General features: G+C 42.5%; 1 protein-coding gene across 5 annotated transcripts in view; it reads left to right on the top strand.

Annotated features, from left to right (window-relative positions):
- Positions 1–11979, top strand: part of SPPL2B (signal peptide peptidase like 2B) — a 33419-nt gene extending 21440 nt beyond the window's left edge. For 2 of the 5 annotated variants that reach the window (XM_030509625.2, XM_030509624.2), the window contains exons 6-15: positions 750–892; positions 1691–1787; positions 1944–2060; positions 3531–3612; positions 4058–4132; positions 4241–4303; positions 4773–4872; positions 5789–5866; positions 8360–8588; positions 9498–11979. In XM_030509625.2, coding sequence (XP_030365485.1) covers positions 750–892; positions 1691–1787; positions 1944–2060; positions 3531–3612; positions 4058–4132; positions 4241–4303; positions 4773–4872; positions 5789–5866; positions 8360–8541 — 937 coding nt within the window. In that variant the 3' untranslated portion in view covers positions 8542–8588; positions 9498–11979. The remainder of the gene's footprint in view (positions 1–749; positions 893–1690; positions 1788–1943; positions 2061–3530; positions 3613–4057; positions 4133–4240; positions 4304–4772; positions 4873–5788; positions 5867–8359; positions 8589–9497) is intronic. The other 3 variants (XM_030509623.1, XM_030509622.1, XM_030509626.1) reach the window with 2 other exon arrangements.
- The last annotated feature ends 7484 nt before the right edge of the window (positions 11980–19463 follow it).

Genomic DNA, 19463 nt, shown 5'->3' with positions numbered 1-19463 from the left:
CAATGAGGTTTGGAGACTCTCTGTCTAACCAAAGTGGTTAGACATCACATGCTGATGTGATGTTTGAAAGGCCTTGGGTTGGCTTTGTTGCTGGATGAAATGATCAGAGTATAATTTGCATGGAGAGTTTTTTAGTATTTTACCATGTCAAAAAGCCAAACATTTGCAAAGCTCAGAAGGAGAATTGGATAGTTCCAGGCTTCCTGTTAGGGCTTTTGCAAAAAATCAGCATAAAAATCCTTTGTAAAAAAGGGAATAAAACCTGGTTTTACTGGTGTGATGCAAAACAAAGGGTAAGAGAGATGGGTAACACATGCTGTGTTTGCTGTGAATCTTGGATTGAAATTTTATGGTTATTTTTTGCCAGTAGGTGGAGGTTGGGGGGAGGAGGTCACCTGTGCCACACTTAGTTCTAACATTTGCTTTATATATGCAACCTGACTTTAGGATTTCTTCTGAAGTCAGCAAATTTTTCTGCAGTATTTCAGGTTTCTGTTGAGTTCTTAGTGGATGAAAAATAGTGCTTTTGATAAACTAATGCAGTGCTTACTGGTTTTTGCATCACATTGTATCTGATATTCATACATCCACGTGAAATGTGGAGTTTCGCTGACTTGAGTGGAAGTCAGTGCAGGCATTGGTGCCGTGTCATGTTTTCCAACCCCGTGTTGTTCTCACTGAAGATTCAGTGCCCTTTTCCATTTTGTTGCAGAAGGAAGGGACTGATTATAGTCGTGTTACTCTTTCAGGCGGTACATGAAGCACAAACGTGATGATGGCACAGAGAAACACGATGATGAAACAGTTGACGTGACTCCCATAATGATCTGTGTGTTTGTAGTGATGTGCTGCTCAATGCTGATCCTCCTTTATTTCTTCTATGACCACTTAGGTACTTTTAAAGTTGTATTTGTACTGATACATCTTCAATATCACAAGGCTGCCATCATTTCAAGAATGTTTTTTCTATGAAAATCATTAAGAAACAGTTGTCTTCTGGCACGTTTCTTCATCCCAATATGATTTAAAACCTTGTAAGAAAACCCACTGAGTAGATTTCTATACCTGCTCTCAGAGAGGTTGAATTAGGTTATCACAGAGGTTCTTTCAAACATTAAAGCCTATTAAGTAGATAAAGATTTAATATCTTCCACCTCTTATTTTATCAAAGGTATTCTCAAACCTCTACTGGTCTTTATATTATTGTTCAATTTGAAGTTAAGTAATGGGATCCAGGATCAATTTTTTTTGTTATAAAGATGATAAGTTTCTACTGATTGCTTATTAAATTGATTGACAAAAGCACGTGAGAGCTTAATGCACTGGATCTTCCATCACATTTCTGAGGAAGTTATGAAAGATGCATCTCATCTGTATTAATTCATTTTGCTACTGGGTGATTTTAAAGGTTGCCTTATAATGCTCATGTAAACTCATAATGAGAAGAGAAACACTTGATTTGTTGAAGTATCAAGTACACCTGAGTAAAATGAGCTAGAATTAGATCCTTAAAAAGCATAGATCTAATCAACAATCATTTCAAGGATCTGAATTTAAGTTTTGCTGGTGAGATGTAAGCCTTGTTTCTCAGTCAGGCTCTTTGATTTGTCTGTTCTTTATTCAGTCAAGATATGGTAAAAAAGCATGTCTTACCTTATCCTACTTGAACTTACTACTTTTTCTTTCCCAGTCTATGTTATCATAGGAATATTCTGCCTGGCTGCCTCAATTGGTCTTTACAGCTGTCTGTCACCCTTTGTAAGAAGATTCCCCTTGGGAAAGTGCAGGTATGTGGCAACTTCTGGATTTTTAATGGGCAGAATTAATTTTGTATAACGTTGGGGAGCTGTGGGATTTACAAGGTGGTTTCATACTTCAAAATGTTTCTAAAGGAGGAGGGTAACTACGTAGACAACTGCAGCTTTGGTGTGTTTCATTTTCAGAATCCCAAACAACAACTTGCCTTATTTCCACAAGCGGCCACAGGTCCGGATGTTGCTGCTGGCAGTATTTTGTATCTCTGTCAGTGTAGTCTGGGGAGTCTTCAGAAATGAAGATCAGTAAGTGTATACTTTAGTATCTGTGCTAGAAATTATAGGATGCTTTATAGTATAGATAACTGACATCCATAGAAGCCTAAACTTGTCCAGGATGTAGAGTGATAAGAAAGAAACTAGAGACTTGGGCAGAAATTCTTAGTTGTTCCTTATGTGCTTCATCTTTGTCATGCTGGTTTAAGTTACAGCCAACTGTCTCTTGTTAAGCTTTAATTTCTCTGAGTCTCAGTCCATATTCTGATCTCTTTGGCTTAAGACAGCTTTTCAGAAGTGGCATGGAGAGTTTGACACAAGTTGTCTAACTTCTTCATGAGAATAAGAGCTGTGAAGATTGTCAGATCTTTAGTTTCTCTCAACTGTCTGGTATGAGTAAATAATTCTCAATGTCCAGTACCTAATTATAGCATGTTCTTACTACTTTTGTTAGAATTTGGGGGGTTGAAGGGGGAAGGGTGTTGGGGGTTGGTTTGGGGCTTTTTTTAACCCCTTATGTCACTCACAGATGCTCCAGTTTCCCCAAACATACATGACATGTTCATCATCTTGGTCCCTCTCTCAGGGATTCTCTGTTGGAACTGAAACGCTGGCTAGTGTTTCTGCTGATGGTACCAAAGCTGTCTTGCTTGTGCCTTGAATGCCTGTTACTGCTTTTGTGGGGCCCATTTTCTGTGTTAAGGCTGTGGATCATTCACTGACTGAACTCATATATCCAGGAAGTATCAACTCTCAAACACCTTTTAGAGAAATAAGTGTCAGACTGAGTAGTACAGAAGTACTATAGAGCTATTCCAACCTGGGATATTTGGGACTAGGAAGTCCATTTTCTGCCTCAAAGCTGCAGTGGTCCTGAGTGTCTCCTGCACAAAAGTTTATCAGCAAGTGCTCAGGTGTTGATCACAGTAGCATAATCTCTCATCTGCATCTAGACAATTTTAGGGAAACTTTAATGTTCTGTATCTCAAATCCTACTTCTCTTTGATTCTAACAGTCAAGAGTAAAGCAAAGAGCATTGGTACTTCTATGCCTAACCTGCAAAACACGATCAAGAAACAGCCCAGGTGTAAGCTTCCCTCAGCACACAAGGAGGGGTACACACATACTCAGGCCAAAGGAGCCCAGTACTTCATATTTTGGTACCCACTGAGCTCGTCTGGCTGCTTTTCACTCCACCTCACTATCTGCTCATACAGCCTGTGCTTCATCAGTGTCTCTATGAGGACCTTATGGGACATTCTCAGTGGAAAGCCTTACTAAAGCCTAGATACACAATATCCCCACTGCTCTCCCCTCATCTACCATTCATTTAATTGTCAAAGGTATTCAGGTTGATCACGCATAACTTCCCATTTGTGAATCCATGCTGGCAACAAGGATGTTAATAGTTTTTTGTCCAAGTAGGTCCTTAGTGAGGACAAGGCTTGGCCTGGTTTTCCTACTGCTTCCTGCAAAAATGTTGCTCTTCTCTTTCTTTAGGTGGGCCTGGGTTCTGCAAGATGCTTTAGGAATTGCTTTCTGTCTTTATATGTTGAAAACAATTCGCCTGCCTACATTTAAGGTATAAAAGTTAAACAAATGTAGAAAGAGGATGTTTGCCTGTATATAGTTCAACAGAGGAGTTGCTTATAATGGAGTACATTGGCTTGGAAATGCACTTCCATTCACGTGTGGTTTGGAAAAGAGTGAAGTAATGACTAAGATGTAGACCAATAAGTGGTATGTGAGAGGTTTTGGGGGAGGCTTGTTGTTTGGGGTTGTTTTTTGTTGGGTGTTGGGGGCTTTTTTGCTTGGTTTGTTCTCAAATTTAATTACCTTCTTTTCTATGGTGCATGCAAGACCCAGTTCTTCCATTTAAAATATTTAGGAATCAAGAAAAATAACTCGTTGACTTGGTTGAGTCCTTGTTAGCTTTTTGCCTTGAATAGTCTTAAGTTGCTAATTATTACTTTGCTGTTTACTATTGCATCTGATGTAAATACCAAGTATCTTGTCTCTTCCTTCAGGCTTGTACCTTGCTCCTCCTGGTTCTTTTTGTGTATGATGTATTCTTTGTATTTATCACACCTTTTCTAACAAGGGTAAGTAATGCACTTCTTTAGTGCCTGCTGCTCACAGTGTGTTCTTAAATGATGCCAGACCTGCTGAGTATAGTGCTGATTTACAATTTCCCCCTTTTTTTCCTGTAGTCTGGGGAGAGTATAATGGTGGAGGTGGCTGCAGGTCCGACTGATTCTTCCACTCATGAAAAGGTACTACATGTAGACTGAAAGAATGGCGCTAATTTCCAGCTATTACACTTTCAACTTCTCTATAGAATTCAAAGACCACAAAGCTGAAATGGAGATGCCAATCTGAAAAGAATTTAATGTGGGACTAAGCACTCCTGACCTCTCTGGAAATCTGTACCAAACACAGGGGGCAAATCAGACTTTTAGTGGTTCATCACAACAGCTTTGGTCTTCTTGGTTTGTTTTTAGAAAGTATTTCATTACTCATACCTTAGATACATTGTGTTAGTTGTTGTCAGGAGCATTAATAAAATATTTTAAGAAAAAAAAATCAGAGAATCTATAATGTAAAATAAAAAGAAAAAAGAAAATAGAGACATTTGCTTTATTTTGAAGTCTGCAGTTTCACTACTCAGGAGCAAGTGCTAGTAGATGGTGTCAGTATGTAGAGGAAACAGCTTTTCATAAGGCATGTGTCTCTCATTCCAAGCTCCCAATGGTCCTGAAGGTTCCACGCCTGAACTCCTCACCCTTGGCTCTGTGTGACAGGCCTTTTTCTCTTCTAGGATTTGGAGACATTTTAGTTCCAGGTATTTCTTGCTTAGCATGTGAGCATGTGAATAATTTTACTTGTTGCACTGTGATATTAGTTTATACCTTTTGTACTTCTGCTTCAGGTGGGCAGTTTGATTTGACTGCTGCACTAGTCACCTTTTTCCATAAGAAATTCAATGCACATCAATCTTATGGTTCAATTTCACATGCAGTGATGTCAAGAAATGTAGAGAAATCTCCAGAGTTGGTTTAGCAACTAATTTTATAGTATAAAACATACTTAGTAGTACGGTGATAGAGGAAATGATTTGTCTATTTGCCCATGATTTGAGTACACACATATCTGACCACCCAAAGTGTCATCATTTTGTTAGTCACTCAACATCCAGAGTTTCTACCACATCTCCTCTCACCTTTGACTTTAGCTAGTATGTAGAAGCATGCCTGGCATCACTGCAGGTGAAAACAAGTTTGCACCTCTGGCTTTCACATTCTTTCTGTGAAATTATTTATTTATTTTTTTGTATTTTTTGGGAAACAGGAACTGTGTCATCCCTGGTTTTGTCCCCTCTAACCTGTAATAGGCATAGACATTAACCATAAATTTCTACTGTCTTTACTAGGAGCTGGAAGGGATGAACTTAATCTTATTTGTGTTGTGAACACTATTTTTACAACTGTTTATTAGGAATGGGATGATGTTTTTTATTTAGGATCTGTGTATTTGTAGATCTTAATTTGATTATTAGAGTGCTTCTGTTATACTGGGCTGTTCTAGAGGCTGTGCAGCCTCCTGCATGGTGCTCTCATAATACTTAAACACTGGGGTGCCCACGTCAGGCTTGGGGGGGGGGGGGAAATCTTAGAAGTTCCTCAATAATTTGATGGCTTTGTGTATCTTAATGCATGAACGGGTTGAAAGCATGTTGTAATTGTTCTTTCCTTTCCCAGGCTTACTGGTCGCCTATTGCCATAGATTTGATATTCAGGTGCAGTCATCCAGAGTGTATTTTGTAGCCTGCACCATAGGTATGTATAACAGTGACACCTCAACACAGTATCTACAGGGGTTGCTCCCTTTAAAAACATGCCATCAATCTCAAACTACATATTCTTCTCCTTTTATTATTAAACAGAAATTTGTTAGCAAAGTACTTTCCAGGTTAGACACTCCATCACCAAGGTATCTGATGTCATTTTCCTGAGCTTGGAAAATGAGCTTTCCTGCTATATGTAAGATAAGGGGAGCTTCTTGTTACCATGGTTGTCTCACTATAGCCCTTACATCTACACTATCTTTATAGATGTTTAGCTGCTCCTTCTGGTTTCTTAGAATCCTGGATTGGTTTGGATTGGAAGGGACCTTAAAGCTCATCCAGTTCCAAGCCCCTGCCCCAGGCAGGGACACCTTCCACTAGAGCAGGTTGCTCCAAGCCCTGTTTCTTCATTCATGAATCTTTGAGTTTATTGCATATGAGAATTCAGGTTCAGGAATAGCTTCCTTTGACTTTACTTTTTATGTATTGTAAAAATCTGTGACTTAGGATGCAATGAATTGCATTATGATGGCTTTAACACCACTAAATTAGTTTTCTTCTTTAGTCTGTAGAATCTACAAAGTTACATGCCATGGACTTAAAGATGACTTAGAGATCTCTGGCTTTGTTACAAAGTGTTTATGCTATCAAAGGCTTAAGATACTTGCAGTTAATGTAATTAAAAATTTTCATGGAAAACTGCTTTAGAAAAGCAGTTATTCTGCTTTCGAAAAGATAGCTCAGTTCTTGGAGACTTAGAGCAGGGTTAGAGAGATGCCTTTATTTCACTGTACCAAATAATTTCCTCTTGTGTATACTTAAACTCTTGCCTTACCTGGTACTTTCAAAACAGAAAATTGATGGGAAAAGGTTGTATTGATGAAGAGTTAGCAGTGTACTACTGCAGTGATGAAAACTAACCACATACAGGGCTGTGTTAGCAAGATTGAGCCAGCAATATGAGAGAAGTGAGTATTCCCCTCAATTTGGCAGCTGAATCTTAACCAGGATCCCTAGTACAAGACAGACATTGACATACTAGAGTAAATCCAGTGGATGCCATCAAGATGGCTGAGGGCTGGAGCATATGATTTTAAAACAAGAGAAGGCAAAGAGGAGATTCTGTTGCTGTCTGCAGCTACCTAATGCGAGGATGCAGAGAAGACCAAGACAGACTTTTGTAACAGGTACGCAGGGTTAAGATGCGAGGCAATGGACTTAAGTCACAAGAAGAAATACTTCAACTAGATATATGGAGCTCTCACTAATAACATAATGTGCCCTGAAAAAAAAACATTTCTCAAAAACTGCAAAAAGTTGCTGAATATTCTAATCATAGAATCAACCAGGTTGGAAAAGACAAGACCTTTAAGATCATCAAGTCCCACCATTCCCCAGCACTGCCAAGGCCACCACTAACCCATGGCACTGAGGGCCTCGTCTGCACAGTGTGTGAACCCTTCCAGGGACGGCGACTCCAGCACTGCCCTGGGCAGCCTGTTCCAATGCCTGAGCACCCTCTGGGAAAGGAATTGTTCCTCAGCTCCATCTAAACCTGCCCTGGTGCAGCTTGAGGCCGTTTCCTCTTGTCCCATCCCTTGTTCCTTGGGAGCAGAGACCAGCCCCCTCCTGGCTCCATCCTCCTGTCAAGCAGTTGCAGAGAGCGATAAGGTCCCCCCTGAGCCTTCTCTTCTCCAGACTAAACCCCCCCAGGTCCCTCAGCCGTTCCTCATCACACTTGTGCTCCAGGCCCTGCACCAGCTCCGGGGCCCTTCTCTGGCCCCGCTCCAGCACCTCAGTATCTTTCTTCATCTGGTTCCCGAGTGAAAAATCAGCTGGATTTTAGTTTGTTGTTCTGAAAATGTAATTGAAAATAATTCCAACCTGAGATCCTAGCTGCTTCTGTTCTACTTAGTAATATTTGCAGAATATGTGCAAAAATTAAATAGAATGTAGTAGAAAATTGTAACATACAGCTGGCTTGGTTTTGTTTTTCTTTTGTTGTTGGTTTTGTCTGGTTTTGTGATGCTGCAGGGTGGTAAGAAACAGCCAAAGCCAAGCCAAACAAACAGCATATGTTATAACTGTATCTGTTGAATTCATAAATGTGAATATATTTTAATATATAGGACCCCCCCTATATTTTATATACATATAAAAAATATAGATTTCATTTGTTTATTTTGCTGTTCTCGAAATGCATAAGGAAATTATTTAATTGCACAGTATGGCCTAGGCCAACCACACTATATGTTATTATCAATAGAAAGACTGTAGTATCTCTGTTAAGTAAAGCACTACTCCAGGTTTACATTGCGTGTATAATGCTTGTGTCTAAAGAGGCCTGAGAAAATACTGAAGATGTTGTTTTACATATTACTTGAACAAAGTTCCTGTTAGGATGCTCATCTAGCTAATGATTTAGTTGTTCTTGAGCAAAGCTCTACCTGAATAACTGGGTTTTGCTGGTTTTATTTCCTTTCAGCATATGGCTTAGGCCTCCTTATGACCTTTGTTGCCTTGGCAATGATGCAGATGGGCCAACCTGCTCTCCTCTACTTGGTGCCCTGTACCCTCTTCATAAGCTTTGCTGTGGCTTTTTGGAGGAAGGAGCTTGCAATGTTCTGGACGGGCAGCGGCTTTGCGGTGAATACCAGTTTGATATGAGTGTCTTCAAGAAATACTAATATTATAAAAACCTAACTAGAATTAAAGTTGAGTAAAATATTGCAGTATTATCAAACCAAACCAAAGATTATTGTTTTGCTTGATCCTTTGCGTTTTTACATACTTCTTTTTGCCTCAGGAAGGTTTTATTTTTTTACTGTTTATGGCCACTTAAACTGGTTAGTGAAAAGTAAAGCAGATCTTGTCTGTCCTTCTGGATTGGGACATAATTTTACTCGTTTGATCTACGTTGAAATTACTATTATTAAGTATTAAAATAATGATTTCCGATAGTAAATATATCCTTAAAATATTTGTCTTCATGTGTTTTTTCACAGCCTGCTGCTTATGAAGGTAGAAATCTAGTTCAATATAGTAAATTATCACTTTGTTTCACTGTGGGCATAAGTGAAATGAATTTGATTCCAAAAAGAATGATTTCCATTGTGATGCATAGTTCTAGATTCTGAATAATTACCTGAAGGGCAAATCTATTGAGCTAGAGGTTCCCCCCCCCCCCAGTAATATTTATTTTGTTATTCAACTATTTGTGATAAACTTCACAACTTTCCTCTAGAGAACTGAATGTAATTGTTGGAAAAATATTTGAGATCATTTGAAATGTGATGGGAAAGTTGTCAATTGTTGTACATTGAGAGTAAAGGTGTGGGCAAAACCAGAGAGTGACCAAGTGCCAAAGTGCTCTTTGCCTCTTCCTGCATAATCAGCATCTGAAATCAGCAGGGAATAATCAAGCAGAAGGCAATTAAACACATTTCTGGAAGAAAAATCCCCTTGTGTACTATAAAACACAAAGACAGGATAACTATGCATGTGTCCGCAATGATAATGGAGACGATGGACGTTTAATCTTCATCTTGTGTGACCATCACTCCTGATACCTGGCACTGTAATTCTTGCTTTCCATCATTCTGACTGTGATTTTCCATTTACAGAAAGACCTACCTCAGCCTCCCTTGGTGATAGCTCCTGTCAACTGCCCTGAGCTACCCAAAGATAGCAGTGTACCAGCCTCTCAACAAGACACAGAGCAAATGATCAATCCTACCCTCCACGTGAAGGAGCTGCATGGCCCCACCTCAGCTGCAGAGGAGCTGGCTGATACCGACACAAAGAGGGACCAGTCACAAATTCCTATGGCACAGAGTGAGGAGGAACCAGCTGGTCAGAATAAGGACAACGGTGACAGCAAAGGCATAAATACAGAGCAAAACCAGCTGGAATAAACAGTGATAAGAACTCCTTTTCCCTCACAAACATATCCATGTAAAACCAGTATGTATTTAGGACTGGTTTAGTAGTGTTTGCGTTCATTGAGGAACCTCACTGGGAGTCTGATCATCAAATCCAACAACGAATGTTCTGCCTCCAGCTTCAGTACAGCTATACAATTCAAACATCTTTCTGAAATATGGTGCTCTACAAGGGTTCTGATGTATGGATTTCAATGCTCATTTCATTAGGGAATGCCTCTGACTGTTCCATTTTCTCTATAGCAAGGTAGTATTACAAGTTTATTTACACAGTACTCTGTGCTTGTGTGGCTATTTTGCTGCTTTAGCATAGTGTAGGTTCACATGGAGGAAAAGCATTGAACAAGTCTGCTACAATGCTTAATTGAGAGAAACATAATAGGGTTTTGGGGTTTTTTTTAGCACTTTCCCTATTGTCACCTTTACTTTTTCCCTACTTGTCAAAACCATTGATATAAGGGAATGCTTTAGTATAAACTCATTCAGGAAATGCAGAGAATGGTTTAGTTACCAGCCTCTGAACGGATTTATACTACCATGGTGCATTAAATGCATCTCTTAATGTTTTTGTCTTTGTCTTTTACTCCAGGTACCTGGGTTAGTTACTAGTTTAGTTTAAAAGGCAGGATGAATGGAGCTGCAGGAAGCTTTCTAAGCACTTGTGTGAACTCTAGGGGCTGTTCTGAAAATACAGTCACAGAATCATAGAATAAACCAGGTTGGAAAAGACCTTTAAGATCATCAGGTCCAGCCTTTACCCCAGGACTGCCAAGGCCACCATTAAACCATGTCATTAAGGGCCTCGTCTGCATGGTTTGTGAACACTTCCAGGGACGGTGTTTGTCACAGAACACTGGAAGCAAAAGCATATTAGGAATGTTTAATGTTATAGGAATAAAACACAAGCCAAATAGGTAAGAAAATAGGTAGTAGTACTATCCTAAGTTTAACAGGCAGTATTTTTGTTAGGAAAATATTAAAGCAGTAAAAGTCCAAGTGTTTGGGGGTTTGAGCTACTGCTTGTTACTGATTTAAGGGATGGAATTGTGATTTCTAGTTCTGAAGAAAATAATCTGGTGATTTTATTCCCAAGGGAACACATACAGTGCTACAGTCAGTTGTGATTTTAAAGCTTGCTTGCTCCTCAGTAACTGCCTCAGTCATGCTTTGTCTTTGTCCCAAGAGGAGCCAAAGCATGACCTGTGAGGCTCTGGAATGAGGCTGTGTTCTAACCTGTTATTTTGCACCTCTTGCTACATGACATTGGGAAGGACTAAATTTGTGAATTTAAAACTTTTTGGGATGCATCTGGTCTTATTTTATGTACCTGAAATAGTGCATTTTCTTGTATAACATGATTGAGTCTTAGTACATGTAGAGGGATGATACGATTTGTAGATTATTCCATCCAAGAACATTTGGTTTTGTCAAAGGTGTCTGGTCTGTTCTACGCTTAAGATACAATCCCAGAAAGCCTCAAACACTTCACATTAAAACTGAAAGAGAAATTTGAAGTATTCTATGATCCTAGAATATGATTCCAAATGGCATGGGAGATAGACTCTTCAGAGTATCTGAGGGCCCAAAATGTCATTTAGAAGAGTATCCTAATAGTGACATGATCAGAGGTGATGCTTTTAAATTAGAAGTCTCCATTGGCATGTTGAGTTGGAGTCACTTGTGATGTCTGGCTGTTAAGTTTCTGCCGTTGTCTTTTTGGCTACGTCTTCCAAAACTTTACCCTGTGCTTTTTGGATGATAACTTCTGTTTCTGTTTCACGTTGGGTGGATACTGTCCTTTCTCTAGAATGCGAAATGCTTTCTGTAAAAACCACACTATGGCTTCAGAGTTTTACCAGCTTCTGCTTAAAACTTCAAGCCCTGACGATAAGTTGATTCAGCGGTGAACTTCTTAAAAGGCTTCCTGAGTCCGAAGGCCTGCACTACATTTGGTTTATGAATTACCCTAACGGAAGAGAGTAGTACTAAAGAGATCTCTTTTTTAATCTCCTCTTTAATGGACTATGTTACTTTTGCCAGCAGTAATCTGAACCAGTTATTACTAATAAAAGCAACAGAGACATTTTACTGAAACCTTCAGCCAGCTGGATTATGCCTTACTTTAAGCCATTGTAAAAGTATGTATAATAAACTAAGAAAACAATGTTGTGGGGTTGGTTTTTTTTTAAAGAAAACACTCTTTGTGTCTTAGGCTGTGAGAGCAGGGGCCGGACGTTCGTGCTCTATGTGCTGTGCTGCAGGATGGCTGGGAGCAGGCACCGTAGAGGTTGCAAGCAATTGGACTTCTAGGTGGGAAAGCGAGGAGCGAGAGCAATGCTGGTGGCACTGTTGTGGAGCTCACCGTGTGCAGAAGAGACTCAGCACCAGCTTTCTGTCCTGGCTCTTAGGCTGTGGGAGCAGGGGCCGCACGTTCTCCAGCATGCTTGTAGCCCTCTTCAGACACTGGAAGCTGCTCTGTGGTCACCATGCATCTTCTTTTCTCCAGGCTGAACAGCCCCAACTTTCTTAGCCTGCCTTCATATGGGAGGTGTTCCAGCCCCTGGTCATCCGTGGGTTTTACATTCCTGTGATTCTCCTTCCCATCCCATCCAGGGAGAGGGGAAGCAGGGGGTGAGCGAGCGGCTGCATGGTGCTGAGTTGCCAACTGGGCTTAAAACATGAGAGTGGCTAATGGACAGAATTGTTCCCTAGCTGTGACTCAGATTGTTATTGCAACCTGCAATCAACCCTCAAAGGCCGCAGACAAACATTCTCAGTGCTGAACTTGACAGTTATGACCAAAACAATAAAATTGCCATCATAACCAAACCCATTTTCAGAATAACAAACTAAAATCCAGCTGATTTTTCACTCAGGAACCAGATGAAGAAAGATACTGAGGTGCTGGAGTGGGGCCAGAGAAGGGCCCCGGAGCTGGTGCAGGGCCTGGAGCACAAGTGTGATGTGGGCTGAGGGACCTGGGGGCTTTAGTCTGGAGAAGAGAAGGCTCAGGGGGGACCTTCTCGCTCTCTGCAACTGCCTGACAGGAGGATGGAGCCAGGAGGGGGCTGGTCTCTGCTCCCAAGGAACAAGGGATGGGACAAGAGCAAACAGCCTCAAGCTGCACCAGGGCAGGTTTAGATGGAGCTGAGGAACAATTCCTTCCCCAAAGGGTGCTCAGGCATTGGAACAGGCTGCCCAGGGCAGGGCTGGAGTCACCGTCCCTGCAAGTGTTCACTCACTGTGTAGACGAGGCCTCAGTGCCATGGGTTAGTGGTGGCCTTGGCAGTGCTGGGAACGGTTGGACTTGATGATTTTAAAGGTCTTTTCCAACCTGGTTGATTCTCTGATTTTATGATTCTATACATCCGAGAATGATACAACCAGAACACAGGTACATTTCCACCATGGCTTTGTGCCCGTGGTTTTCGCTGTGTCCTGCATTTCACTTTTAGGTACAGCAGTACAGATGGGAGGACAAAAACTGAGAAATTTCTTGTGTTAGCTGGCTTTAAAAACAAAACCAAAAAAGACTTCCAGCAGGACAGCCTTTCTGTTGGGGCTGTTGCTGCGGAATCAAGAGACAGCGACTGCCATTCACACAAAGAGGGTTCCAAACCAGAAAAACTGGTTTTGTGTTAAATAAAGGGTAGTAAATGTGAAGATACAGCCTGGCCACAAAGCTCATCCTAAAATATTCTAAACCTCATCCTATCTTAGTTGAAACAGTAGCTAGTATTCCAGATTTAAACATCGACCTGTATACTAGAACAAAATTAGCCCAATGAACAAGCTGTTTGACTTTTACTGTACCCATTGCATAGACATGGACAGAGCATTTGTTTAAAAAACAAAAATAAAGCCTAAGTTATTGGTCTTGGCACAGAGTGATGCTCCAATGGGGAATTAAACCACTCAAACAGGAGGATGTCATCATCTGGGTTGGGTGAGACCCTAAACTGCTCTTCTGATGAGTTCTTAGAGACAACCTGGCCCATGGTTCTACCGCCAGTGCCACATGTGCATGATATATCGCTATGGTTTATCTCAATGACTCTGAAAGCATCTCCCATCTGACATACTCACTGGAGATGTGTCCTACGTGACCACTTCTGCATCTGCAGAAACACTTTGTGTTGACTATTTACAAACATCTTATCTATGTACAACTTCCTCAGTCTTGCAGCAAGAACCCCCTTGGGGAGCCTGTGGAAGGAAGATGCCATCCATCCCGATGGCTCCTTTAAGCACAGGAATTGCAGAGGTGTTGCCAGAAGGTTGTCTTCAGGGCACACTGAAATTCCTGCACTAGTTGCTCAAATTCTTTCTTGTGAAGCTCTTCAGTCAGCTCCCTACTTTCAAATTAAGTCATTGTCTCAAATCAGTTCATGATCTCACCTGGGCAGACGATTAAATGGAGAGTTCCTGGACCACGGAGGGACTTCATGGCTTCGCTGCACTGGCTGTGCGCACAGGGCTAAACCTGATCCATGCATATACCACAACTGAAGGGCATACTTGAGTTTCACACCCACAGCTCACTCATAACGAGTTCCGTGGCTCTTGCCACATATCCCAAATGATTTTAACTTTTTTCTTTTCTACTTTAGAAGGGAATGAAGGTTGCGTATCTCTCAGAGGAGGTGAGAGGACTTCTCACTTGCTATAATGAAATGCAGCAGCCCAGACTTCCAGCATTCACAGGCCCAGTGCTGTTGTGTAGTAGGAGGTGGAAGAAAGTTACTTGAACAGAAAAATAGTGCCTAGATGTGAAAATACAAAGCTCTGAATGCCTCCAGCCTTTAAGTGTAACATTAGGTAGGAATTGGTGGTGGTTTTCTTTTCGTGGGAACTGTATTCAGGCAAACACAGTATTTTGAATTTTGATTTCAGGTTTTTCTGTTTACGGAAAAATTCTCATATTCTCATATTCTGTTTACAGACAATTCTCATATTCAAGGTTTGTCACCTTCCACATCTCTTCAGTATCATCTACAAGATACAATTGACTCTTAGATCACCTCCTCATACTGCACTCAGCAGAATGGTTCCTTGGAAAGAGATGCAGCTTTGGGAAGAGGTGTGCTATGGGTCTCCAGTGGCTCCTAGGAATTATCCTGTTCCCAGCAGGTGCTCCAGCAAACCCTAACTCTAGCTCAGGGGAATCTTCCCATCTTCTCAGGTATTTTTAAGGACTTCTTTTTTTCAGTTTTGCCTCACTAGTTAACTGCAGTAGAGCAGAAGCAGTAACCTTCTGTTCTATCTTATGTCTGTGTTAATGCAGCAGATCAGGACCGCTAGTGCTAGTTCCTGCATAACAGGTTTCCATAAAAGATCTTGGGATGCTTCAGGGAAAAAAAGTTAGGAGGGCAAATGATCTCCCGTTGTTCTTTCCCAGGTATCCATCTAAATGTTCTGGTGGTCTTTAGCCTCATCACTGTTGAATAAAATACACATCCTCTGCATAGCCATATAGTCCTGCCATTCAAATGCTCCCTGTTTTCTTCTGAGTGAGGCATGGGAAATCCTCTTTTCCCTGGAGGATACAAGGAAAGACCATCTGAGCAGCAAGCCCTCGTCTGGTGCCTCTTCCTAGACTTGTTTGCTTCCCATCATGGGATGGATTAGTACAGGCAGAGGACATTAAGGAGCTGCATGTACTCTATGCATGAAATCCGTGGATCCATGGGTTAGTCCATGGGTGGACTAACATCCATGCTGGTTAGTCCATCCCAGGGGCAGAATTCGTTAGTCTTGTTGAACTTCAGGAGGTTTCTTTTGTTCTCCCAAGCGCACTCTGTTACCTGTGACTGTCGTGTCAGCCATGGGCAGTAGCTCTTTAACACTGGAAAAAAGATCCATAGTCCCTACTCCAGTGATGAGAGCAATAGTGCTATTTCCAGTGCAAAGTTGGTTTAGAGACCTCTGGAAGTCCGTACCAGGAGTGTATTTGGTACCTTACCAAAGACGGAGCTTAGCAAAGGCACCCAATGCTGTGGCTGTTGCAGAGCTGTGCAGTGGCTGCCATACACTGAGAATAATCCCATCAAAGTTCAAATAATTTGAATTAATAAGAAGTTAACAAGTCACTCAGTGTTTCCAGGTTATTTCAGTGGAAAAAAAGAGGGGGAAACTCCTAGCAGGAAAAAAGCTTTATAGCCATCAGTTCTCTATAGTTATGACAATCACTACAGTGGAATTGGATTTTATGGGGAAAAAAGTGTTTCTTCTCAAATTTCCTCATAGTTACATGCAGGTATTATTTCTTCTATTCCTATATTCTCTTCTATTTGGATGGTTTTATCTCTCTGAAATCAAGATTTAAAATGAAATTAAATCAACAGATAGTTTCATTATTCCTTTTGAGTCTAAGAAATGTCTCTTCCCAGTGCAGAAAAAGGAAATGAAATAAGTGAATCTGCACCAAAAGTGTGGCTTGGGGGTGGTGTGACGCCTATCCTTGAAGTATCAGGATGGGGTTCTGATGACAAAATAACTCTTAAATTCAGATCAGTTGCCATAAGCTGTTATTTTTTTGTCCCTATTCCATTTCCTAGTTGTTTTACCACAGGAAGAGAAACAGGAGCCACAACCGTTTGGCCATTTGAAAAGGCTTTCCCAGGAAGCAGAATGAAATGACTTGTCTGTGAAATCTTTTCATGTCAAGTCCTCCTGGCTGTGTATTTTGCACCTGGAAATTCTCCTGACCATTGGAATCATGATGTATCCTGTGCAACAAGTTTTCCAGCACTCCAATGCAGCAAACCAGTTAAATACTGGTAAAGGTGTTTAAATCCTTCTGGTGCATCACTATGTTTTCCTGATCGTTCTGTGGAATTTCAAGGATGACATTGCTTTAGTGCAGTGTTTATTGTATCTGGATGCTGTAATAGCGTGTAGAGCAAACCTGCAATGACCAGGGTGGCCCCAACTGTCCCTGTTGATTTTGGTTACCAGTGATTAAAGGCCAGGTTGGACACAGGGGCTTGGAGCAACCTGCTCTAGTGGAAGGTGTCCCTGCCCGTGGCAGGGGGTTGGAACTGGATGAGCTTTAAGGTCCTTTCCAACCCAAACCAGGCTGGGATTCTGTGATCAATAGAGTGTGGACTGCAAGTGCTGCAGGTGTGTGACTGAGGAAGTGAGTGGGGGGTTATAGACGTGCTCCCCTTCACCGTTTTTACTCCGTGGGGCTGACAAGTTCTGGAGCAGGGTAAATTCGGTGCTGCTGGTGGGAGTCACCGGCACTTCTGGCAGCAATTTTGCTCCTGCCCTGCTGGAGAAACGCTGCTGAAGTGAATGGGAGCTGTACACTGAACTGCAGAAACTGTGCTGCGGGCTTGGGAGAAGCAGGAGCAGGAGTATCCCAAAATCCAGTGAGGCAACAAACCAGCTCTTCAGGGTTCCTGCTTCTTAGCCTGTGCCTTTAAGCTCCGTATGCAAAATCCCCGTGTGCCTCCCACCCTCCTCTCTAATCACCGGGGGAGGGAGGCGGGAGGCACCGCTCCGGGGGAGAAGGTTTCCAGGGAAAAACCACCTTGTGGCAGCGGGAAAAGCAAAGCGGGTGAGTTCCTGCTCCTTCTTAACAGCCCTTTTTATTTCCTTCGAGGTGTCGGGCTCTCTGGGCAAGGGTGGGAAGAGACAAGCGAAAACCTGCCCCTACCCCGGGCATTGCCCCCACCCCGGGGCGCTTCTCGCCCCCTGGTCCAGCGCAGATTGCGGGGAGCGCAGGGAGAGCCGCATCCCTCCTGCCCGCCTCGGGCTGTCCGGGCCACCCCATCCCTGCTCCTGCACTTGGACATTTCCCGACAAGTGCGAATTTGAAATTGCTCCTCCCCACTTGAATATTCCTCCCCCCCCCTCCCGTCCAGCTTGGAGAGATTCCTCTTGCTTTGTTGGCTCTAAGGAAACGGTTCGTTTCTGAATTTATTACTATTAGAGGAAACACCAAAACTTTTATTTAAACTAAGAGACACAAATAACTTTGGTGCTTCCTTCTTTAGTCACTTATGGCTAAATCAGAGAATCAGAATCACAGACTGGTTTGGGTTGGAAGGGACCTAAAAGATTATAGAATCCATATAATAGTTTGGGTTGGAATGAAGGGACCTTCAACGGTCAATTAGTCCAACCCCCTGCAAGAAGCAGGGACATCTTCAACGAGATCAGGTTGCTCAGAACCACATCCAGCCTGGCCTTGAGTGTCTCCAGGATGGGACATCCACCACCTCTCTGGGCAACCTAGTTTCAAGCCCTTACCACGGGCAGGGACACCTTTCACTAGAGCAGGTTGCTCCAAGCCCCTGTGTCCAACCTGGCCTTGAACACTGCCAGGGATGGGGCAGCCACAGCTTCTCTGGGCAAAGATTTTTCCTTCTGTGATCCTGGGGTGCTTTTTAATGTTTTTTGATTCCACCTGACTCTAAAATGACTTGGGGGAGGTCGGGAGCACTTTGCACAAAGATTGGTGATGCTGGAGGGGATTTCTTCAGCTCCTCAGACCAAGGAGCCAACGCTGGCCACAGGACCAGGCTGCCCATTGAACGCCTGTGAAATTTTGGCACTTCTGCCAGTTGTCATTTCTGCAGGTTAGATTTCTGTAGGATATTTATTTTTTTTGTCTATTAGCCAGCATGTCTTCAGCTATAACAAATGTGTGATCTAATGGATGAGCCTTGGTGGAAAGTGGTCACTGGACCCACTTCTCTGAAAGAACTGGTTAAGGAGGAATGTTGTTGTTTCTTTAACACACTGGAAACCAAATGCAGAGAATGGTCTACAGTATTTAAAAGCTGTAACAAATTATGGAATATGAAAGATGGGAGATTGAGATGAGCTCTGAGGCAGCAGTTCTTCCCTGTGAGGGTGCTGAGGCGCTGGCACAGGGTGCCCAGAGAAGCTGTGGCTGCCCCATCCCTGGCGGTGTTCAAGGCCAGGTTGGACACAGGGGCTTGGAGCAACCTGCTCTAGTGGAAGGTGTCCCTGCCCGTGCAGGGGGTTGGAACTGGGTGAGCTTTAAGGTCCCTTCAACCCAAACCGGTCTGGGATTCTAGAAGAAAAGTTCAGGTTATTTCATGGGAAATAAAAAGTGCAGCTTTAACAATAATGCACACCTAAATGTTAAAATAAGCAGCATTATCCCTATATGAAATGCTGCTGTGACCCAGCCATGGCTGTGAGCAGTTTTGACTTTGGTATGGGACAAATCTTGTAGCAACTGCCATGGGCTTGGACCAGCACCATCATTTGAGCTGAAGTAAATGTTTCTGCAGATGGATGGTGCTTTGTTCCCGCAGCTGAAGGAAAGTGCTAGAGAGTGCTGTCATGCTACTTTGCACCCACTTGTCTTCCAGCATAAGGCTGCCCTGCAGAGCTCAGGCATATTCCCCTGTATACTGCTGGAGGGAGGTCCCTGTGGGTGAAGGAAACAAGCAATACAGGGCAGGGTTGGAGCACTGTGTGTGCAGTGTTCTGCAGCCTGTGTCTGGGGCGATCTGCAGCCTGTGTTTGGGGCGACAGCCACAGCACCTGAGTTTAGCAGATGATGCTGTCCCACATAGATACATGTAGAGTTTCATCCTGCATTTCCGTCTGAAATCAGTGACAAAACTCCCATTGACTCAGGTGCTGTGAGTCCCCTGCATGGCTGAG

The sequence above is a fragment of the Strigops habroptila genome, chromosome 20 (genome assembly GCF_004027225.2).
Source record: "Strigops habroptila isolate Jane chromosome 20, bStrHab1.2.pri, whole genome shotgun sequence".
Taxonomy (NCBI): Eukaryota; Metazoa; Chordata; class Aves; order Psittaciformes; family Psittacidae; genus Strigops; species Strigops habroptila.
The sequence above is the reverse complement of the archived record's forward strand: the minus strand, read 5'-3'. Positions and strand labels throughout refer to the sequence as shown.